Source organism: Mycteria americana, chromosome 15, assembly GCF_035582795.1.
Source record: "Mycteria americana isolate JAX WOST 10 ecotype Jacksonville Zoo and Gardens chromosome 15, USCA_MyAme_1.0, whole genome shotgun sequence".
NCBI classification, from domain to species: domain Eukaryota; kingdom Metazoa; phylum Chordata; class Aves; order Ciconiiformes; family Ciconiidae; genus Mycteria; species Mycteria americana.
This window is the reverse complement of record NC_134379.1, coordinates 5,413,487-5,435,799: the sequence shown is the minus strand read 5'-3', so window position 1 is coordinate 5,435,799 and position 22,313 is coordinate 5,413,487. Positions and strand designations below refer to the sequence as shown.

Genomic DNA, 22,313 nt, shown 5'->3' with positions numbered 1-22,313 from the left:
TCTGAGCAGATTTGGGGTTTGTATATGTTCTCTCGGACTTGGTGGTGCACCGTACTATCAACCTGCAGTGGCAAGGCCAGCGATGAGAAGCCGTTCCCAGTGGCTGCTCCCCATCCCATCCTTGCGGGCTGCAAGCAAGGAGGGTTTCTGCTGCTTCCCTGGGCAGGCGTGCCCTGTGGCACGGCCGGGGAGACCGCCCGCAATAGCTGTGCTTCCCCAGGAGCTCAGTGCCGCTTGTCTCCGCAGCAAAGGCTGATCTACCTGGACCTTTCTCTGCTCTGACTTGTGCTGTTTTCTTCTGCCTTTTGCTTATATGTATTTATATGCAACCCATTGCACCCAAAATACGAGCCGATCTACTTGCTTTTGGAGTGTGAAGCAATAGTTAAGTGAGTAGTTTGGATATTTTTTTTTGTCCTCATTTAAACAGAAGAAACAAGTTCAGCTTTGACCATGCATGTTACATTTTAATTTTTTTTTCTCATGCCAAGAAATACAAAGAAAGTATATAAGATATACCATATCATCCTGCAGAAAAAGAAACATTTACCAGCAAAGAGAAGCGCCCAGCTGCAATTCCTGATGTGTTCATGCTGTGTGTGAAACACGGCTCTTCCAGTTTGGCTTCAAACCAGGAGGAGCCGGTGCATGGACGGTGGTGACGGCAGTGGGGGGAAGAGACCCTGCACCTCCACCCAAAGGATCCTCTCCTGGGCACCATCTAGCAAGGGCACCTGCTCCGAAGTGGTATCAGGGTTGCCTTGGTGAATCCTGCACGTGTTCCCTTTCTGATGTTTCTTATCCTGGATGGGTATTTATAGGTTTGAATTTTGCTACCTACCGGTGTCAGCAAATGCTTTACAAATATTCCCACTTTGAAAAGGCTGCTTTCCTCCACCACCCCCTTGGCTTGTGCCCAAGCATGGGAGTCTTCAATCCAAATCTAACTGTCTTTGCCAAAATTAAAGGATGCACGCTGAAATAAAATCGACCTTAAGTCTGAAATTATTTCAGCTTGACTGTGCAGCCCTGGCTGTGATTCTGTGATAAGTAACAAAGTGATAGGGCAAGGTTGGGGGTATCAGGAAAAAAGAAATAAAGTCATGGGACCAGCCCAGTGGGTGCATTTCTGCAGCCTCTCCCTGGACTCAGACCGAATGGAAACGGCGTTTTCATTTTATCTAAAAGGCAGGATCTGCTCCCCTTGTCTACATGGAGAAGTCTGTATTTGGAAGGTCAGCTACTGCAGTGGTACATGCTGGAGCGCAGGGGCAGCCCGGGTCAGAGCCTCAGAGGAGCAGGTTCCCTACCCCTCGATAACCCCTTTCAGCAGAGCCCAGCGATGGCATCTCATTGCCAACAAGATTGTCCTGGATTGAAGGAAAGGCAGAGGATGGGAGGGAAGAGCCTGTGAGACTCGTGCATCGCTCTAGGGGTAGAAATGCTGAGGGGAAAGCACGTTAAACTTGCAAAGGTGGGGGGAGAGGGGTAAACTGGAACGGGGTGAAATACCGACCCGAAAAAGCAAACTCATCATTAACGCAGCAAACTTTGAAATCAAATCTTTTGTCGCTTTCTTTCCTCCCTTTGGTCTCCTCTGCCGGCACCCGGGTGGGTACCAGCCAGCGTGTTGCTGTGACCAACTGACTCGTGCTAGGCCTTTTCTGACCGTCGGTCGTTGCGTCCTACGAGAAGGTGGTATGAAACCAAGCTAGCTCGTCTGCTCGGCAGCAGCAAATCACTCGTTCGGCTTAAGCCTTCGATCTAGCATTGCTGTACCCAGCAAGGGCTCTTCTGTGCCGCCCCGCAGAGCCCGACTGTCCCCAAACGCTGGGGAGAAGAGCCCAGGGACAGCAATGCCAGAGAGGTGCCATCAGCCACGTGCTCTGCTCATAGACTCCTCCTGAGCCGTGCAAATGGTGTATTTATATCCCACCAGGACCTCACACTTGTCGATCGTAACTCCTACTTCAACTTACATTTAGAGACGTTTCCCACCTTCTCCATCTCTTCAGCAAGCTATCCTCCTACCAGCTCAACTTCGCTGTCAGGTAAGGCTGGATTGCCACTGCATCGCTTGGATCTCTCGCCTCTCCTTCACCAGGGGGTAGAAGTTGGCCAGACCCTGAGCATTTCGTGACTGTTATAGTTGCGAACACATAGAAAACTTGATCCTGACGTGCTTAGAGGAGGCAGCAGCAGGTGGTGAAGAGCTGTGACATAAGTCATAGGGCTTGTTTGTGGGGAGGGAGAGGGAAAGTCTTTTCAAGACATAGTTTTTGTGATCGCCCTCCTGCGTGCTAAAAACAAAGTTAAGGAGAGGAGTGGTCGTGCCTGGATGTGGAAAAAAAGATGCTTGCGCTTAGGTGAACACTAAATCAGCAAAGAATCATGAGGGATGCTGCTGTTCCCCAGATGGAGACCAAAGGAGGAAACTTGCCCGCCGGTGGCCTCAGGGTGAAGTTCTGCCATGATTTAGCCCCTCATAACGCAGTCACGGGTGAGGTGTACGTCAAGGGTTGGGGGCTCGGCAACTTCTTCCTTCGCAAATACAAGCTAATGCACCCAAAAGAGCCTATTAGGCAGCTGAGCTGGGATAAAACCGTGTGTGATGTGGAGAGCAAGGATCTAGTGGTAAAACCTTTGCAAAATGTCAGGCTGCAGAATGTACGGGGAAGTTTGGGGAGAGCAGGGAGAAGAGACTTTCCAGATAACCCTGGGGAGTTTGTTTCTCTAGCACTGGAGAGCCAGGTTACAAGGAGAGAAAATATTTTGTCAGGAGTAACTGTAGAGGCTTTCCCCAGGATTTAAGCGCAGGATAAGAACCAAAAAGTTGTAGTCAAGAGTGCAGAGCAGTGCAATTGTATCTAGTCAGAAAGAAGATTAAAAATGAAAGGAATTTAAGTGGTTTTTAGTTTTTCTTTTTTGTTATACTTAATAGTGAGATGAGAAGCAATTGCCTCAGCAGCCCGATGATACAGGCTAAGACAGGAGGCACAAACCCCATTCGGGTACATGCAATAAATCATCACCGTGGGGGGGTTTTGGGAAAGCTTCTGCCTTCTCCTGCATTCAGATGAATTCTGGTACCTCTACTGCTCTGTGCTCCACCAGCCTGGGACTTCTCCTGGCAAGGACCATTGCGGCTGCCTTGCAAACCCTCATTCCTACGACTGCATGTATCCCAGGCCATTTTGAAGTGTAGTGTGTGTTTGCATAGAACCCCTTGGAAAAATCAGATTCAAAGGAAATCTGTGTTCATACATGGTTCTATTAAGGAGGAGAAAAGAAAACGGATTTCTTTTTGGAGCTGTACGGTGCATGTGACTCTGAGCAACTTTGCCATCCGTGCAGTTAGAGCAGCGTAATGCTAACTCACCTCGTGGGGGGTGGCAAGGTTTAATCCTTTAAATGTGGTAAAGCACTTTAGGTAAAAGGCTTTATATAATTATAAAAGAGCATTTAAATTCTTACTTAATAAATACTTGGCGCTCTCAAGTACTATAACTCATTGCGGCGATTTTCCCTGAATGTCGGCTCTTCCTGCCCAAGGAGGAGCTCGCTTGGCTCTTACTATAAACTGAATTTCAGCAGCTCAAAGAGCACAGGGCAGAAGATGCATGGACAGGCAGCACTGCCCTCAGAAAAAATAATGCGTGTTTCCCAGCACGCAGCTTTCGGGTTCAAGTGTTAAAGAAGGAAATGTTTGGGGGATTTGGTGGGATGTCATCAACCATAAGATGAGAGTTTGAATCGCCAAGGGAGGGTTTCTGATGAGCTCGGGAAGAAAAGATTGGTTGCCAAGGGGCACTTTGGCAGCGGCTGCGGGTGGGAGCTCACACCCAGCAGTGCTCAGCGGCCTCTGTTTGCTGAAGCTCACAAAAAATGAATTGCAAAAGAAAGGTTGCAAATTTGGTCCATTTTAGAAGCCAATAGTTTGTAATAAAGCGCTGGCAAAGGGGTGGATGGGAATGGAGCCCAAGTAAGTGCTGTAGTGATGTGCTATTGCTGTGAGTCCCTGGAATCCCTTTTAACGTAGAGAAAAATGTTAACACTGCGTCTAGGGGATTTGACTTTCTTACCCCCTGGATGCAAATAATGCCTAGCAAAAGAAAACACTTTAAAGAGGAGCAATCAAACAGGTGACAAGAGAATTTTCACAGCGATGCCCATGGCTTTGCCCATTAATTACCGCAGAGTAACTGCAGCGTGGATTTACAGTGGACCACTACCCTGTGCTAACCCCACGTGCACACTCATGCCCGCTCACGTACTCCAGAGAAGAAGTTGGTGCCAAGCAGTTACCACGTTGTGAAGTTTCTTATGGTGTGCAGTAGATTCTCCATGTAGACAAGCCCTCAGAAGCGTTAGATTTGGTCTAAGGTTTGGGGTTTTTTTCCCAGGAGATTGACGGTAGGGAGCAGAAGTGCCCTGAAGCACCTTATTTCTCACTGCAGTCCATATTTCTAGGTCCCAGGCTGTCAGCTGGAGACAGCAGAAAGGCTCGGGAGTGCAGCTCTTGGCCATGTACTTGTGCCCGCAAAGTTCTGATAAAAGAGAGAGGCTCAGCTAATACAGAGCCAATGGATATGGCCAGAAGCCATCTACAAAGCCTGAATAAAATAACAGGCGATGAAACTTTGCATAGTCTGGGTGGCCGGATAGAGGACCAACCCCAGTAACAACCCGCGGCAAGGACAGGGTGAGGGGGAGGAAGAGGGGATGGGGCTGGATGGAGGCTGGACGGAGCATGGCGGGATCGGATCCCGTGGGAAACGGCTGAGGGAGCCGCGGGGTGTGGAAGACGTGGCGGGGCACCTATAGGCAGATCGGGAGGAGCAAAGTCTATTTTCTTGTTATGTTAAATATAAAACACTAAAAAATAATACTACTTGTGGAACTGACCCAAGCCAGCTCCGGGGATGCTGGAGATTTTCAGAGATGCAGAAGAGCATGTGAGGGGTGCAGGGACAGGAGCGGGGATCTTAAACTCCTCCGTGCCTCTGAAAATCTCCTGGAAGGCCCTAAGCTGAAGCCCAAAAGGGTCGGGGAGATCAGCACTGACAGTGGCGGGGGCTGGATCACGCTGAAACTGTTGTGTGATGGACATGACATGACATAAATGTGTAAGTGGGTAGAACAGGCTCTCTGTGCCTTGGTACTGCTGCTACAGATTAACCAGGCTCTTTTCTCAGCTCCACGAGTATTAACCTCCCTTTGGGTGCAGAGAGAGACAAAAGTGGGGGTTCGTAGAGAAAGCATTCTTTTTCCTTCCATTAAAAACCCCACCATGGGATTGGGGTGAGGAGGAGCCTGGCGTTCTCATGCAGCAGCATCCTGCTCTGCCAGCTCTGAGATCTGCCCTAAGTGATAAAAGAGCTTGTAGGAACAGACATGGAGAACATTCCCAAAGGCATGCAAATGGTCATTGTGTCTTTTTTTTTTTTTTTTTTATCATCAAAAATACAAAAGCATCCACCACATCCTCCAGCTTTTGCGGCTGCGTTTCATTCGGAGCAGAGCCGTGGTCCTGCTGCAGCTCTGCTCTCCCTCCTCCTCCGTGGAACAGCTCTCAGCTCCTGATGGCAGTTTGAGCTTTGTTTTGGTTTTTTTTTTTTTTTTTTTTTGTAGAGACAGAGAATTTGACGATTTAAAAACCAACAACCCTCCAAAAATTCAGTGACTCGTGCCAAAATTCTTAGGAGGATTCCTCAAAATGTCCTGTTCTCGCCTTAAATTTTTCTTTCAAAACAAGCTTCATTCTTGAAACTCTCTCCTCCTCTTGTACTTTAGTTGTCTCCCCACTCCGTGAGTTTTGCTGGAGGGGAATGAGGTAGTAGATTTCCCCCTTCTCCTCTCCGCTTGGCATCTGATGTCCTTTCCCATTCCTTCTTGCGATGTTTTTTTATCCCATCACTTGTACAAGCTCATTTCCAAGAGGTGGTGAAGTAGAAGCACGCGTTCCTTCAGACGGCGCTCCAGAGCAGGCTGTCTAGGGCTGCCCACCTACACTGTGACAATTTTTTGTTGCAAGGCTGAAAGTAAAAACCCCAAAAGGAAAGTTGTCTTCCTCCTCTTCGAGGTATTTGCATGCTAAAACATCTTCTAGGAAACTGTAAAATAAAGAGAGTCTTAGGGCAGCTTCCAGTAGTCACAGATGTTTCCCTTATGCTCTTGGTTTGGGTTTTGTGCGTTTCTCAGGTTCCTGTTTGGCTGAGCTGCGTGCTCGTCATGCTGGTTTGGCAGGTGGGTTTGTGTTTGGGAGGTTCCCCAAACATTTTGGGATTGCATTTCTGGGCAGGTTGATTTGTGTCCTGAAACCCTTCAGTTTTTACCCCACTACACACTACTAAACCCACCGCAGCCTTTGCCAGGGCAAGACCTTTCACCAGAGGGACCTTGTATGGTCACCACTACGCTATGGGACAGCACAGGGGGGACTTTCCATTCTGGTCATTTGAACAGTGTGTGTTGCTACTGCAAGGAACCTGTTCTCCAAGGTGTTTTGCATGCGTCTGCGCAGCTGATGATGGTTAAACCAGCCTGGACCATTCCGGTGCTTAGTGCCCTACCACTGCAGCTGGGGTGGGAATGGAGCACCACCTGCCCTAGGATGCTGGTGGACGGTGGGCAGGTGTAGCCTATACACTGGGCTGGAGACAGGAGCCATGTGAGGTTCCTGCTCTAGCGGGGCTGGGGAAAAGAGAAGGAGACGTTACCTCTGACGCCGAGTGAAACGTAGAGCACGATGATGATGGTCCCCAGGATAATGGAGACGATGCTCAGCAGCCTGGCCATGCGTCCGAGTCGCCGGGCTCCGTCCATGTCCCCTTGCTGCCCGCTGTTCCTCGACTGGGGGGAAACACAGAAAGAGGCTCTTGAGAACGGCCGCGGCTCTGGGGTGACTCTCTGCTGTGGTCCCCAAAATGAGAGCTGCTGCGTCAGCGGGGGGGCTGGGTCTGCCAGCCTGGGCTCTCGCAGGATGGCACGTGTGTCCCCGCTGCGAGCCCACGGCTTTGACCACCTGTGGTCCTGCTAAACTGACGTGCCTGGAGAAGCCCACCTGGAATGCTGTTCTGCTTGCCCTGGGTAGGAGCTGGACTGGCTCACGTCTGTCTTTTGTTGGAGTGACTAAGAAATAGCCTTGGCGTGGGACAGGAGGCACAGCTCAGCCCCAGCCAGCAGCAGCCCCCTTCTGATTCTTTCATGGAAAACCCTGAAATTCTTGACTTCAGTTCCCAGAGCAGCTCACTTCTATGGGACTGCATCCCCCAAGGGTACCTCTGCACTTCTGCAGCTTGTGTGCAGGAAAAGCATCCTGCCTCCGTCTTCTTCTGCAGATTTATGTCTTGAGAAGGGATGTATATTGCGAGTTTAACTACCACTGACAAACAAACAAAAAAAAAAAGCAGTGACATTTCCAAAGCAGCGTGTGGCCTCTTTGCTGGCCGTTGGAGCTGAATGTGTGTGCGAGAGGAAGGGGCTTTGATAAAGCGGGCAGTAACTGCTGGCTTTCATCCCGTGGTGGGATGTGCTTTGGTGCCTCTGCGTTACCCTGAATTTCTGCATCAATGTAGATGGGTTGTGTTTGCCACCTCTGTTTTTAAACGCAGTCCTCCTACAGTGAATTCCTGCTCCTGTGTGTGCTGTAGGAAGGGAAGGAATAGTCCATATAGCTTCTCTATACTGCTTCTAGTTTCATGGTGATTTCCCCTGCTGCTCTATTGATTTCTTCAGGCAGCTCAGTGAAAGCTTTCCTCTGCTCTGTAACTAAAAGAAAGGGCTCCCTGGCTGTGGCAGGGCTGAGGAATGGGACAGGGGCAGGTGCTAGTAGGTGCCTGGAAATTATTGTGTGTGGACTCATTAAGGGATGAAGAGAGATCCCCAAGAGCTGGAGCTAGAACAGGACTTGCCTGGCGCTGATGTTGGTGGGCACTGGCGTCTTAAAGGGAGGCTCTCGGTGGGATAAATTGCAGCTTTGGGAACGAGCGTCAACCCAGGGTGGATGGAGAACACAACTTGGAGGTTCCCTTGGAAACTTGGCTTTTCATTGCTCAGCCAGGGCTGGCCACCCATGGGCTCAGCAGAGGTCCAGACCCTGCGGGCATCTCGGGGGGGGGGGGGTTAGTGAAGCTTCCCCAGGGTCTGCCAGCAGTGCTGCCGGGGCCACAGCCGCAAGGTGCTGGATGGGTTGAGCAGGATTTGGGCTCACGCTCAAAGAGGAAAGACGTAAGACTGGATGAGCATGGGCTCACCAAGACCTTGCCTGGTGCCTGACGGGGCAGCGAGGGTGATGCCGTGGCCTGACTCCTGTGAGGTTCAGTGCCAGCTCTCTTACTGCCCTGTGCTCAGCGGCACTGCTGACCCGCCGGGCAAGAGAAGCCTCCGCCTATGCCAACCACACTCAGCAACCTGAAGACCAAGCACAGCTCATCAGAAAAAGTATAATATACAGATGCATCGTAAACTTTCAGAGTAAGTGATTAAATAAGAACAGATCTTGCTTCTTGCTCTTGTAATTGGCAATCATTTGGTTCCCAAGTGAAAAATACCGAAAGTAAGAGTTCTTGGTGGGGGAGAAGCATTACTGCTGAGAGAAGAGCCCAAAGTGCTCCCCAGCCTGCTGGAGCGAGCGTGCTGGGCTTCCTGCACTTGGCTGAGGGAGGACCTAGCACTTAGAAGGGCAGCTGTGCAGTACCACGGCGAGGTTATTACGGTGAAATTACTCATCGTGCGTCAGCATTCGCTGCGTGTGCGGTGGAGAGACTGGAGCCCCTCCATCAGCAAAACAGGAGCTCCCTGCTTGGGAACAGGCAGACAGTCTGCGCCTAACATGGCTCTCTGGACCGAAAAGACTTCCCGAATTCATGCAGAGCCCTTCTGCCTCCCGTGAAACCCATCGGGAAGGGGTTTTGGAGGGAGGGAAATTGGATGAGGAGTTTTAAGGTCCATCGATAACATTTTCACCTGGTTGGGAAGGCTTGGAGCAGGGGGAAAGAGAAGCGGCATAGGCTGGGTGGAGACCAGGGCAAGGAGGAGGGAGCCCAGCACCCAGGTCTGTCACCTTGATCCAGTGGACGAGTCGGGCAAAACTCCCCTCGACCTCACTGGGGACAGGGTTTTGTAGATACTTTAACTGCCTTGAAGCAGTTACTCTTTTTTTAGAGGTGCTTTTAAGTATTTAACATTTTTACGTGGGTTAAAGGCTTCTTCCCCGGCCCGTCTCCAGCCATGCTGCCTCGGCTGAGCCGGGGCTCAGGAGAAGAGGCAGATCTGGGGCAGGCTGCGGAGCTGGCAGCTCCCCGCAGCCCCGTACCATGTGCCCGCTCCTCCCTTTGGAGCGTGGCTGCTAAAACTGGGGAAACTCCGAGTTAAAAAAATAAATTTGCTAGTTAAAAAGAGTTAAAGGTGGAAGTGTATTAAAACAATCCCACTTTCCTTTCAAAAAACGTCTATCTCAGAAATGACAACTGCGCTGGAAAGGGTCCCCTGTCAAATGTTTTTTAAAAAAAAAAAAAGAAAATTAAGAGTCAGGAGGCCTAGCACAGCTCCAGCACTAACCGTGAAACATCATTGAGAATTCAAACAAACAAATACTTGATGTTACTACCCCATTTCCTCTTCATCCTGCTTTAATACCACTGCCCTCTTGGCAGCACCATGCCAAAAAGGTCCCCAGCCCCAGCCCAGGCTGCACACTGGCTGCTGCTCCGTAGTGCTCAGGTAGGTAAAATGCAGCTTTGAAGGTTTCCATATGCTCATTTCAGTTTGCATCACCACGTAAATAACATAGCGGAGCCTCAAACAGGCGGCTCTTTCCACTCCATCCCTGCAAACGTCCCGCTCCGCTCGCGTGCCACCCTGTATAACAACGTCCCCACCGCTGACACCAAGAGAGCTCAAGACCTTGTTTCCTCTGGTCTCGACAGCCCGTTTGACAGACAATATCTAAAATCGATGGGATGCAGCCAAGAGCCTATTTTCATTACAGAACAGGAGGTGACAAAATGAAGCCTCATGGGCTGGTGGCGAGAGACGGGGAGAAGGCAGCAGCCCAGGGACTGACAGGATCCCTGCTCTGCTCCTTGGCAGCTTCCAACATCTGGGATTTTTAGGCTCAGATTTTTGTAACAAGTGTAATATTTTTGCAGGGTGTGGGTTAGATTGCAGTGAAATATGCAGTTTTAGCTGTCTTCTAGGGAAAATATATAGGCTAACGAATTTGATCTATTTATCACTACAGCTTCTGGAAGTGTTTACTGCTCATTTATCCTGAACAATTATGAAAAATACATCAGCATTGGCATGGGGTGTTTAGCAAGCATTTGTTACTGTACATATATTATTCATCGGTGTGGAACAGTTTGATTATAGCTCTCTAGTATCACTAATCCTGTGTTTTGCTTTCCACATAAAAACATGAACATCTTGTTTATTAATCGAGACTTGCCGAGGCAGAATATCTCAGAAAGGCTTGAGGGCTACGGGGGAGTGAGTCACTGTGTGTGTGCCAAGGGACTCCGTATTACAGTGGAGTATTAGAAAATCTGAAGGACCTTAGAAGTGGGGCTGGAAGGGCACGCTGTACCGCAGCAAACCATGGGGCCAGGTAAGTCTGGGTCATTAAAAGAGTTATTAATCTTACCTGTTTTCAAACTGTTATCTGTTCAAGTTACTGTTCAGAGGGGCTTTTTTCCATAATAGATCACCTAAGTTGTCTTGAAGGCAATTACTTTTCTGTGCTAGTCCCAGGGACAGAGAACACAAATCATCACCTCGTCTTCCCCACCATCTTTCCCAATTTATGAACCGGCTTTGGATGCACTCTACTGCCTTCCACCAGTTAGCCAGAATACATCATTAATCCTCGACACTTGCATTTTGTTGAAGAAAACATTCTGAGAGAGGTATAAGTCAACATCAGACTCAGACAGATGACTGTGCCATTTAAAATGAGTAAGGATAGTTTGACTTCTCCCACATCTTTCAGGAATGACAGTACTTATTTTGGACACCAAGTGCTGTGCAGAATTGCCCTTGGCGTTACTTTATGCTGGTTCTGGCTGGATTTACCTTTCTTTTTCACTTGACTTCATTTGTTCGGAGTTTTGTACGCTGGTAAGTGACCTCTCTGCTTCTTCCCCTGATGTGGCTGCATTTTGGTAGGAAGGGGAAGGGGTTCGATAACAGCAATACAGCGCGCGCGTGTGCGTGTGGTGCCCGCCCTGCCCTGCACTCCTCTGAGATGGGTCCCACGGGGCTGCGCTGCCCTTGTGTCCATCAGCCCTGCTCTCTGGCTCGGGGAGGGACCCGAACCCCTTAGTGCAGCCAGGTCCTCGCTTAATCAGGAAAATGCATCCAAGGCTCAGTGGAGAAGCCTCCATATAACTCATTTCCACAAGACCAGCATTATCAGGAACAGGCTGGGGGCTAGAGCAGATTTTTTTTTTCCACCTCTGGCCATAGGCCCTGCTGGGATCTGAGAGCAGCTTTTGAAAAATGATTTATGAGACACTAAACCCAAAAGCATTCATTTGCTTTCCTCTCTGGTTGCTGCTTATTACCTAGAAAAAAGCTTTCATGTGCAAAAAGCATTGACTTAGGAAAGAAAAATACAATTGCAGAGCTAAAGGAACGTCAGCACATTGTGGAAAGGCCCCCCCCCTCCCCCCCCCGCCCCAGGTGCTGGGAATCGCAAAAACCTGGTTCCTGCTCAGATCTGCGCGTGATCAGGCACTCCTGGGTTTTATTCTGTGGGGAGACCTAAGCCTGTGGGAGCCTCGGGGGCCCCTGGGAACTAAATTCCTCCCTGGTGTAAGCAGGTGAAACATCAGCTGATGCCCCGGGAGCTGTTCCTGTTGGCAGGGGGACCCAGCCAGATGTTTCCTGGCTCCCCAGGGTCAGCACAGAGCAAAGATCACTCCTCGTCCCGCTCCGCTGGCACTGTGCGGGGGTCCCTGGCTGGCAGGTAGGGTATGTGTGTATGGGCATGGCCAGGACTAGAAAGGGCAGTAAATTAAGTGTGCCATGGGACAGGGAGTGCAGGGGCGACTGTGAAGGGGCCAGAGGATGCCTGCTAGCTACTAATGTGCCGTGTGTGCTAGAAACCTTGTCCTGGAGAACAAGCTCATCCACGTGTGCCTTCTGCCTCGGCAGCCCCAGAGGGCTGGGGTCGGGCATCCCCTTCTCCAGCTCTGGGTGGGCACCAGTCGATGTCAAGGGCCTTGGAAGCAGAGGGCAGCCAAATAGTCTTATTGCCTTGTTGGTCCTGCCTCCCTTGGTGTTTAACACAGTAAATACACACCGGTACCTCGCTGTCTAGCAGTATTAACTGACTCCTGCTCTTTTTTCACTATTTACTCTTCTACTCCATGAGGCTTATGTGGCCCAAGGCACATCCCTACCGTGCTGGAGGCTCTAACGCCTGCAAGGAAGAGTGTGAGAATCTATTTTGCATGAAGGCTAATGTGGTTGGAAAATCCCCGTGAGAGATCTTGTTTATTACCATGGATATGCAATACCCAGCTGCTTTCCCTCTTGTTGCAGTGCAAAGCCAAACAAGGCTGGCTGGCTTCCCTGTATGCTGCCTAAAGAGGCTCCGCCACACAACTGTACTACGCAGATGACAGCTGGCACTGGCAGAAATGATGATTTCTGCTCAAAATGGAAACTGGTCTCTCTAGAGGGCTTTCGGTGGCAACTGCTGGTGTCTGTCTTCAAGTTGTTGGTGGTTTTTGGGGAAGTGCTGGCTGCAGGTGCCCCTCAGTGTATTTCTCTGTGGTAAGCAGGCAATTGCTTTCCCTGAGCTGATTTTCAAAGAAAAGATTTGCCTCCGTGGCAAATCAAGGGCTTCAAAGGTGCCCGGGGGCTGTAAAGCAGTGGGGCATCCTGGTGGGTAAGGGGGTGGCCATACTTGCAGGGCTGTGCTGAGAGAGCCACCTGTACCTGTGACGGGTGGGAGGCCGGCTGGCTTTATTCTTCCCTCCTCTGATGTTAGCGTATTTGCTGAGGTGTGGGGGATGTTTAAGGGATAAAATTTCTTCTCCAGGGCAACTAAAAGAGCTGCAGGTGCAGCCCGTCCCTTTGAAGTGTCCGAGGACAGGAACCAGCCCCCAGCCAGGGTCTCCCCAGTGCTGCAGGGCTGGGCTCGGCTGCCAGGAGGTGCGGAGGGAGATCCCTTGTCCTTGCTTCGCCTCCCAGCTCCTTCCCGGGGAAGCCCGGCGAGCGAGCCGCTCTGCCGGCAGGGACCGGGCTGCCCGGAGCCATCGGGCTGCCCGGAGCCCTGCCCTGGGTGCGCCCGGATCCCACCCCCAAGCCCCGGGCCGTCCCTCTCCATCCCGCCGCCTCTCCGCCAGCTGTCCCGGGCTCGGGCGCCGGCTCTGCCGGGGGTCCCCGCCGGCTCGGAGAGCCCCTGCCCGCCTTCACCCGCCTCCCTTCCCCGGACGCCGATCGCGGCGTCCTGCGGGAGCCGAGCAGCGGCACAGCCCGGCCGAGCTCCCCGCGCTCCCGGCCGAGCTGCGGGAGCTGTGCAGGCTCCTCCCGCCCCGCTCCCCGCCGCGCCCCGGTCCCCGCCGGTGCAGCACCGCGGACAGCTCCGGGGCGGCCCTTCCCCCGGCCCCGCTCCGGCCGTCGAGGGCGGCGGCGGCGGCGGCGGCCGGGGGGGAACGGGGCGGGTCCGGGCGCACGGCGGGTCCCGCACTTACCATGATGGAGAAGACGAGGGCCACGACGTTGATGGGCCAGACGGGGCAGAAGCAGGAGAAGATGGCGAGCACCAGGTAGTCCCGCGGGCGGCCCTGCTCCGGTGCCGCCGTGCTGGTGGCCGTGGAGGAGGCTCTGCCCAGGCTGAGCCGCGACGGCGAGAGCGGGGCCGCCTCCAGGTGCCCGACCGACACCGACTTGTAGGCGAGCCCGTGCCCGTTGCGCTCCGCCTCGCCGGGCAAGGCGGCCGTGAAGGATTTGGAGCAGCGGAGGCCCTTCTCCTCCCGGCCCTCGGTCGCCGCCAGCAGCTTCTCGGTCTCCTGGAAGCGGGTGGGCAGCGCCGTGCCCGAGCCCGAGCCCGAGCCCGAGCCCGAGCCCCCGGGCGCGGCGCCGCCGCTCGCCATGGCCCGGCGGAGCGGGCTCCGAGCGCGCCCCGCCGCCGCCGCTCTGCGCTCGGGGCCCGCCGCCCCGCGGGAGGCCGTGCCGGAGGAGGGGCCAGCCCGGCTCGGCCCCCGGGGCAGGATCGGGGCCGCGGACCGCCCCCGGGGTGTCCCCGTCCCGTTCCCCCCCCCCCTGCCCCCGGGCCGCCCTCAGCCCCCGCCCGACCCGGCGCAGGCGGCGCCGCTGCCCCCGGGGATGCTGGCGGGGAGGCGGCGGGGCGGAGCGGTGGGAAAGCCGGGGTGTCCCCTGCCGCCTCCAGCCCGGCCCTGCCCGAGGCTCTGTCCCGCCCCACCGACCCCCCGCTCTTCCCGGGGGCTCCCACGGGCTCCGCTCCGCTGCAGCGGTACGTGAGAGCCCAGCCCGGACCGGGCTCCGCTAGTGCCCGCGGGGCTCGGTGGCCGCCTCCAGCCCCGGAGCAGCAGGGGGGTGCCGAGGGCAGCTCTGTGCTGGGTGCCAGTACACGCAGCCCTGCTGACCCGGGGTCCCTCCTGGCTGACAGGGCGGGTGGGGGACATGCGACACAGACCGGGCCCTGGGCAGCGCGTGGGTGCCCGGTGGTGCTCCTGGCTCCAGCCGCTCTGGGAAAGCATCCTCCCCGGGCACAGGGTGAGAGGAGGCCCTGGGCATGCTGTGCTGAGCTCGCCCTGCCCTCACAACGCATGGGTGATCCTGGAGACACGGCAGCTGGGGACAGGGATACCGGATCAGTGGCAGATACTGTGTCCCTGCTTAGGGCCTGCAAAGGAGAAAGGGTGCGGGTGTGGGGGTGGGTTACATACTGTTTTACATACTGTAAAGCAAGTAACAGCATCCTTGGGAGCGGGGGATGCTGTGAGGGCAGGAGGGAGGGCTAAAAAAAACTCACAGAGCCTGGATGCCTGGCAAAAAGGGATGTTTTCCACACATTCTGTATTATGCTTCACTTCCAAATTTGTCAGGGATTTGGCAGTGAGGGGCATTTACGGGGCACACTCAGCACCTTCTGCCCCTCCGAGAGGTGCCCAAGGAGCCTGCTGCCAGCTGGGGCCTGCTGCCCACTGCCCAACACCACTCAGAGCCGGCCAGGCTGCTGCCTCCCCACCTGCCCCCCTGGGACTTGTCTCATCCCACAGCCTCTGGGCAGAATTAGGACCCGCATTTCCTACATGTGAACCCAAGAGCAGCGGGGTGACCCTGCCTCGGGGGGTCTTGCGGGATTATTATGCCCCCCCCCCCCCTTCTGCCTCTCTGGCCATCTGCTTCCATCTGTCTCGCCTTGACTGAACACCAAAGCCAAAAACCTGGCGATGCAAATTTGGGTGGAGGGAGGGGTTTGTGTCTGGGTTAGGGCTAGGTTTCACTTAAACCTTCTTTGAATGCTGGTGTTGCTGGGCTCTCACTCCCGGTGTGACGGGCGCTGGCGGGGCAGAGCAGGGGCGCGCGCTGCGCCGGGGAGAGCCAGAGCAGGGGAAGCCACCCAGCACAGGGATGCTGTTGGGAGAAGCAGGATTCCTTCAGCGGACATTGCTGCGGGCCTCTCCTGGCAGGGGAAACATCTGTTGGAGATTAAAGCCAAGATGCCTCACACCATCAGCACTTTAAAGAGGCTCCTTTGCTGAGCAAAGAGCTCTCTCTCCTGGCTGCTGCTAGCTTTCCTCTGCTCATTTCCCAGCTCCCTTCTCCCACCTGGGGATTAAGGGAGGAGGAGGAGACCCTGGGGAGGGACTGGCACGCTGGAGCAGAGGGTTGAGATGGTTGTTCCAGCGTGTGCTCCCCCGGCAGGGAAAGAGCTCAGACTGCCCTTGGTGCATCGGCAGCCAGCGATGGGGCTCGGGTGGGAGCTCTGGGGTGGGAGCAGCTGGGCTGGAAGAGCTCTGCAGGGGCTCAGCTCTGCGAGAATCACACAGTGAGATTTACCCTGTCCAAAAATCTGCCGGTTGTCGTGTGCAGCAGTAAAACCCTGCCTAATTCCTGCAGCAATTCCAGCTTGCTGAGCCCCGGGCAGAAGGGGGGTCCTCCCAGGCGGTCTGAGCTCTCTGAGCTGGAGGGAAGGGGCCAAAGGGGCCTTTCAGGTAAAATGCCCCCTGTCCTCCCCGCCGCTGGGACCAGCCCGGAGTGTGCTATCGGCCTGTCCCACCAGAGCCGCTTTGCTGCGATCAGGAGGAAACTGCAAACGAATGGGTGAGTTTTATGAAAGCTGACATCTGTCTCCCCTCCTGGCCTGGCCTCGCAAATCTGCCAGGCACAAACATCTGCACCAATGAGCTTAGCGTCAAAAGTCCCAGGGCACTAACCTTTCCCTGCTTCTGCTCCCCTCCTTCACCAGCGGGAGCCAGAGCGACCAGCCAGCCAGGGGCTTTAGCGTGATCCCCACGGCCCATCTGTCCACCCCACACATATTAACAGCCAGTGCCCTGGTGTTGGGTTTTTAAGTCGTGTTTTCTCACAGAGCAAGCAAGAGAGAATAAATAACAGTGACAGTCTGCAGCAGTGAGACCTCGCAACAAGAAACACGGAGCTGGCATTTCCAGAGGACTTCCCACCTTCCCCAGTTTTCCCGCAGAGCGGAGAGCCGCAGCCGGGCAGTGCTGGGATCCCGTACGGCGTGTCAGGGGCTCACGGCTCTCGCCAGCATTGCAGCTGAGCTCTGCGTCCTGCAGCGCTTCTCCCTCGTGCAACAGTCCCTTCCCACTCCCCCCGTTTGTCCCGCGGACGCGTTACCTTCCCAGCACCGTCTCGCCACCCCAGCCCTGCAGGTCAGTGGATGGGGAGGCACTGCTGGTGTCCCCAGCTCTGGCAGTAGCCCAGCTGCCAGGGGACCGCCCCGGCCAGGGGGTCTTGCAGGCCGCCCGTGTACCTCTGCTGCGAGGCGCCTCGGAGCCCAGGGTGGTGGGTCCCGCTGGAGCAATAGGCAGGGCTGGGCACGGAGCGATCCTCCTTCGGGCTCTCATAGTGATGGAGCTGCCTCTCGGGGGAAAACCCGGCGTAGAGAGGGGACGGAGGGCAGCGCTGCAAGCTGGCAGTGCCTGCATAACCGGACTCCCAGGGCAGCTGGGAGCGGCCGGCCTTCGCCCCCAGCTCCTGCGCAGGGACCCCGGCCCAGCTGCGGCACTCAGAGTGGGCACAGGGCCAGCAGCGCCCGGTGCTGTGGAGGGACAGGGACAGAGCCGTGATCCTGTTGATGGCTCGCCGGAGGGTAGCAATTTTAGAAAGCCTTTTGCCACCGAGGTCGTGTTTGAGGGCCAGCCGCAGGGCGTTGAAGGCTTGGTTGTAGTCCAGGATCCTCTTGCGCTCTCTGACGTTGGCAGCCATCCTCCTGGCCTTGGAGCGCACTGGCCTGCTCCTCTTCCTCACCTTCATCCCTTCGGAGTCCCCCAGGCAGGCGGCGGCTTCCCTGCCCTGGGGGACCCACAGACCCTGCCCATAAAACGCCTGGGGTGCGCTCCCCCCTTCCAGCTCCTCTTCCGAGCTGTCGGGCTCTGGTGCTGTGCCTTTCCCCACGGCTGCTCCGGACATGGCCATGGTGAGGAGGAGCAGGAGAGGTGCCGCTGTGGTCCTGCCTCCTGCTAGCTGTGGGAGACACTCCTCCAGGGACACGCAGCCGCCTCTAAAAACCCCACCGCAGGGTTCGTCACGTGGCTCGCTCCCGACCCTCCTCACCTGCCTGCAGGTGTGCTGCCTTGCGGAGAGGCACAGGGCGAGCCCTGCCTGGCCTCTGCCCGTGGCGATGCTCCTGAGCACCGTGCCAGGCTGGAGCGTGGGGCACCGGTGCTGGGGTGCCCAGAGCTTGCAGTGGGACGCTCACAGGCCCCAGGGGGGGAAGCACTTCTACCAAGCACACGTTGCAGTGGTTGCTTCAGTTTCTGCTAAGAGTTTGGTCACTGCAAGAGTTCCTCGAGCTGCTCTGCCCTCTCCTACATCGGGCAGGCTGGCGGCTCAGCCTGGGCCGGGTCATCCTTGGGTTTTATACAGTGCTGTGGGGCAGAGCCCTGTGGGGCATCACCACCTTGGCACGGGGCTCGGGCTCTGCTCCCCCACACTCACTGGTGCTGCAGCATTTCTGTTGTTTCCCAGCTAGGGGAAACTGAGGCATGGAGTGATGAGGTTGCTGAGGAGAGCAGGGAGTCTTGCGCCTGGGCGCAGGAGAAGACAAAATGACTCCTGCCCCAGGAACGGGGCTGGAGCACTGAGCTGCCTTTGAGACAGTGCCTTAGGGCTGCTTCACGCAGCTGCACCCCGGCAAGCCGGGAGCATCCGTGGGCACAGAGGTAGGTGGGTGCCTGGGCAGGAGCAGCCCCCGGGAGCCAGCGGAAGAATGTGCGGGGCTTGGCACACCTCTGCCCTGCGGAGCAGGAAGCAGGAATGTGGCAGGGGGGATTGGGGCAGGTGATAAAAGAGCTAAAGTGCTACCTGCCTCCAGAGCCTTCCTGTCCCTTTCCAGCAGCGGGGAGCCCGGGGGCAGAGCTGTCTGGGCTGGTGCTGCTGGACCTGCCCGGCACTTACTCTGGGGAAGACGATGCTGAAAGCAGCTCCTTGTTCCCTGCATCCCCAAGCCGGCAGGACAGAGGGACTTGCCAGGTGCGGCGGGTCTGGAGGCCACAGAGAGGGCCAGGGGCCCATCCCCCGAGCAGTGCGGGGCTGCCACGTGTGTTTGCCCATCATTTCATTAGCGAGCAGTTGCTAAATGCCTTCTTGTGCAAGAGGTAATGCGTTGAAAAATGGCCCAGGAGTGGGTCTGACAAATTGTTGGGGTGACTGGTGCAAAAGCAGAGCCCCTGGGAGAACATGCCCCCCTTGATCCATCCCTTCCTATCTGATTGTCCCGGCTCATGTTTGATCAATAGCCACAATTAGCAGGGGGCTATTTGTCTATTGCCCTTCTCCTCTCTTGGCTCTTTGAAGTCGGAGCTAATTTAGGTGCCTCTGCTCCAGGAACCCAATAAATCAGGAGCCGGGGCCTCAGGGAGGGGGGAGGACCAGGCAACAGAACTTCAAAGGGAGGTGAAGCTTGCAAATATTTTTGAGCACTCACCTGTGCTCACTATGGCCCTCTTGTTCTCCCCAGCGGCCTTCTGGCTGCCCAGTCTTGCTCTGCCCAGGAGCGGGTGCTCCCCCAGCCACTGACTTACACAGTGAGCTCAGCTCGGGAGCAAGAGGCTCTTTGGGATGCTTGAATGCCGGCAGGACACGCATACTGGGCCCACTTAGAGATATGCCTGCCTAAAAAGCAAGATGGATCCCTGCCACGGGGACGTTTTTGCTCATGTGGGAGTTTGGGAGGTGCAGCGTGGAGCAGATGCAGAGGTGGCTGAGCTGGGCACAGAGCTGTGTCCCAACCAGGGCAATGCTTGGGCAGCGACAGGGGCAGAGGGCAGGCAGCAGCCCCGAGGTGCCCACCAGGCAGGGCAGAGCCCGCTGCCCCCATCCTGCCCGCAGCCCCCAGGACCTCGCTGGGGAGTGCTGCCGGGGGTTCCCAGCATCTCAGCTCTGGGTAGCCCTGGCCCTGCAGGGATCCAGCCCCAGCTCTCGGAAGCGGGCAAGGCCAGACCGTAAATCACGGGTCATCAGATGCCACCTGCCTCCTGTAATTAGTGCATCCCGCTGGGCCATCCCCACCTCGTCCTGCACGCTTCCTACCTAGGTGCCCATTACAGGGTGGGAGGCCAGGAGGAACGCCCACCCTGGCCCTGCTCCCTCAGCCCCTGCTGATTTATCGCCGTGCATTGGAGAGATTTACGGGCTGAGACAGGGAGCCAGAAATGCGTTGTAAGGCTCTGCTGGGCCCGTCTGCCTGACAGATGATGAAAGAGCTGTAATTATCCGTCGCCACGCATAAATCAGGCCACTCACGGCACCCCCCCTCCTCCTCCCCAGCCTCCATGAAGGGGTTTGACCCCCGGGCATACCCCACCTCTCCAGCATGTGTCACACCAGACTGGGGCACCGCTGAGCGCTGGGCACCTGCCCGTCCTGGGCAGCATTGTTACAGCTCTCGCAGGTCCCACAGCCCACAGGCGTGTTTTGGGAGTCTTTGCCCCCAACACTGCCGCTGAGTGGGGGCTGCAGCTCCTGCAAAGGGCCCGGGACTGGCCACCCCCCACTTGTATCCATCCAGCACCTCCAAACTGCTGTTGCTTCCAGGTGAGAGCTACCGGGGCCATCTGGGAGCACAGCCCTCACTGGAGACGAAACCCCGATGGGGTGGTGAGGGGGCAGCCGTCACAGGCTGGGGGGGCTGCCCGGCTCCTGGCAGTGTCCCAGCACCAGCTATCCTCCTCAGGAAGGCTGCACCCGGAGGCACAGCTGTGCCGGAGGGAACCCACGGAGAGGAAGCCCACAGAGCCGAGGCATGAGAGCCAGGAACTGGCGTGCGGGGAAGTGCCCACCCCTGCACAGCCCCCTGCTCTCGGGTGGTGCCGGAGGGGAAGGAGGAGGAGGTTGTGGCAACACTGCCTGGGCCCCGTGGGTAAATAAATAGGACGCTTTGTTCCTGCTGGGGCACAGCCAGGTGGCACAAGGGACAGTGGCTTGTGAGTCATCCACAGCCACCATGCAGTACGCTGGAGGAGGCAGGGGAAGGCAGCTCCCCGCAGCCGTGCTGCCTGGAGGCTCCTGCCTCTCTGCCCCCAGCACCCCATGAGGTCCTCGCATGGCACCCCATGCCTCGCATGGCACAAGGGAACCGCCGACCGTGCCCAGGGCCTGGGTTTAGAAAGCCCCGTCCCGTGAGGTGGGCGTGAGCCGGACGCACACACGCTGCCCTGGCAGCTTAAGCGCAGGGGGCACACGTGCCGTGGCACAGAGTGGGCAAAAAGCCTTACGTGGGCCTTTGTCGCCCACCGCAGGAGTTTGTGCCTGCCCCTCCGGCTGGTGGGAATGGCCCATCCATCCTGAGACAGACAGGGCCGGCAGAGCATCACCGGCCCGAGGATGAGGATGGCTGGGAGACGGGCAGAGCTCTGTAGCAAAGGCCGGGGCACGCAGTGGCTGGGGGCCCAGCAGCTCGGGGGCACAGGAGCTACGCCGTGCCTTCAAGGCTCAGTTGTTCCTGGCTCGGGGACCGATGTCTCGCAGCGCGTGGGCTTGTTTGTGTCATTAGCTGTCGCTTTGTTAACTGCTCCGACGCTGCCGGCACCAGGCGCTTCCTCGCCTGCACAGCATCCTCCCGGCCCACGTCCCGGGAGAGACCCAGAGGTGGGGACGGAGGAACCGAAGGTCGAAATAGCCGGGAATAGAGCAACCCCCCCCCCCCCGCACCCCGCTCGGGCTCCCGAAATCCGTCCCGCATTAAGCCCGGGGAGAGCCTGCCGTGCTCCCCGGGGAGGGGCGGCAGCGCCGAGCTGCCGGGCCCAGGTAACCCGGCCGCTCCCTCCCCGGGCTCGCAGCCGGAGCCGAGCCGGGGGGCGGTGGCAGCGCTGCTCCCCGCCCCGGCGGGGCCGTGCCGAGGCGGGGCGGGCCGGGGGCGGGCACCGACGTCAGGCCCCGCGGCGGGGGGCGGAAGGCGGCGGCGGCGGCGGCGGCGCGGGGGGAAACTTCGGGCCGGGGCGGGGGATGGCGGCGGGCGAGGCGGCCCGGGCGGACTTCGCGCGGCACTGGCAAGCGGAATTCCCGGGGGAACCGGCGCCCCGCATGGAGCTGGGCTCGGTGCGGGCCATGGAGCGGGAGCTGGAGCGCTGCCGCCGCCACCTGCGCCGCCTGCAGCGGGCGCTGGCCGAGGAGCGCTTCAAGGTGGGCTACCTGGAGGCGGCGCTGGCCCGAGCCCCCCCGCCGCCGCCGCCGCCCGCCGCCCCCCGCCCGCCGCCCAGCCCCGCCGGCGGGCCCGCGGGCAGCTCCCCGGAGGGAGGCAGCGGCGGCAGCTCCGACGCGGAGGACGCCTCCTCGGCAGGTGGGTGCCGCGGGGGGCCCCGGGCCGCGGCACGGCCGAGGGGGAGCCGTCCCCACCCTGCGTCCCAGGGCATCCCACGCCGGGGACGGGCGCGTCCCCAGCCCCTCTGCCGTCCCCGTCGCACGGTCAAGGGCATCCTGTGCCGCTGCGTGGCCGAGGACATCCCCAGCCGTCCTGGTCCATCCGGAGCTCCCGTGCCGTACCAGCGGCACGGTCAAGGGCGCCCCGTGCCGCTCCGTCCCCACGTCCCCGTGCCGTGCCATGCCGCCGCTAAGGCCAGTCCAAGCCCCTGTGCCGTCGCTGTCAC

The 22,313-nt window shown here is 57.1% G+C and overlaps 3 protein-coding genes across 3 annotated transcripts in view; 1 reads left to right on the top strand and 2 right to left on the bottom strand.

Moving 5' to 3' along the window:
• Nucleotides 1–494: 494 nt before the first annotated feature.
• Nucleotides 495–14,155, bottom strand: TRARG1 (trafficking regulator of GLUT4 (SLC2A4) 1). The gene is made up of 3 exons (XM_075518242.1): nt 13,704–14,155; nt 6,720–6,852; nt 495–6,113 (listed from the first exon to the last, which is right to left on the bottom strand). Exons 1-3 carry the CDS (start codon nt 14,103–14,105, stop codon nt 6,106–6,108), a joined length of 543 nt encoding a protein of 180 aa, XP_075374357.1. The 5' UTR covers nt 14,106–14,155; the 3' UTR covers nt 495–6,105.
• A 2,677-nt stretch (nt 14,156–16,832) lies between these two features.
• On the bottom strand, nt 16,833–17,932 carry BHLHA9 (basic helix-loop-helix family member a9). The gene has a single exon (XM_075518309.1). It carries the CDS (start codon nt 17,641–17,643, stop codon nt 16,879–16,881), a length of 765 nt encoding a protein of 254 aa, XP_075374424.1. The 5' UTR covers nt 17,644–17,932; the 3' UTR covers nt 16,833–16,878.
• Nucleotides 17,933–21,866: 3,934 nt separating this feature from the next.
• ABR (ABR activator of RhoGEF and GTPase) overlaps nt 21,867–22,313 on the top strand; it is a 40,508-nt gene continuing 40,061 nt past the window's right edge. Inside the window, exon 1 of the mRNA XM_075518435.1 lies at nt 21,867–22,006. The gene's annotated coding sequence lies outside the window, so the exon portion shown is untranslated. The remainder of the gene's footprint in view (nt 22,007–22,313) is intronic.

What these genes read in the sequence shown, in the direction of transcription:
- TRARG1 (XM_075518242.1), bottom strand. Translation starts at nt 14,105, where the DNA reads ATGGCGAGCGGCGGCGCCGCGCCCGGGGGCTCGGGCTCGGGCTCGGGC. An exon ending in CCCTCGTCTTCTCCATCATG is followed by an intron (nt 6,853 to 13,703) that starts GTAAGTGCGGGA and finishes GTTTCCCCCCAG; the next exon opens with TCGAGGAACAGCGGGCAGCA.
- BHLHA9 (XM_075518309.1), bottom strand. Translation starts at nt 17,643, where the DNA reads ATGGCCATGTCCGGAGCAGCCGTGGGGAAAGGCACAGCACCAGAGCCC.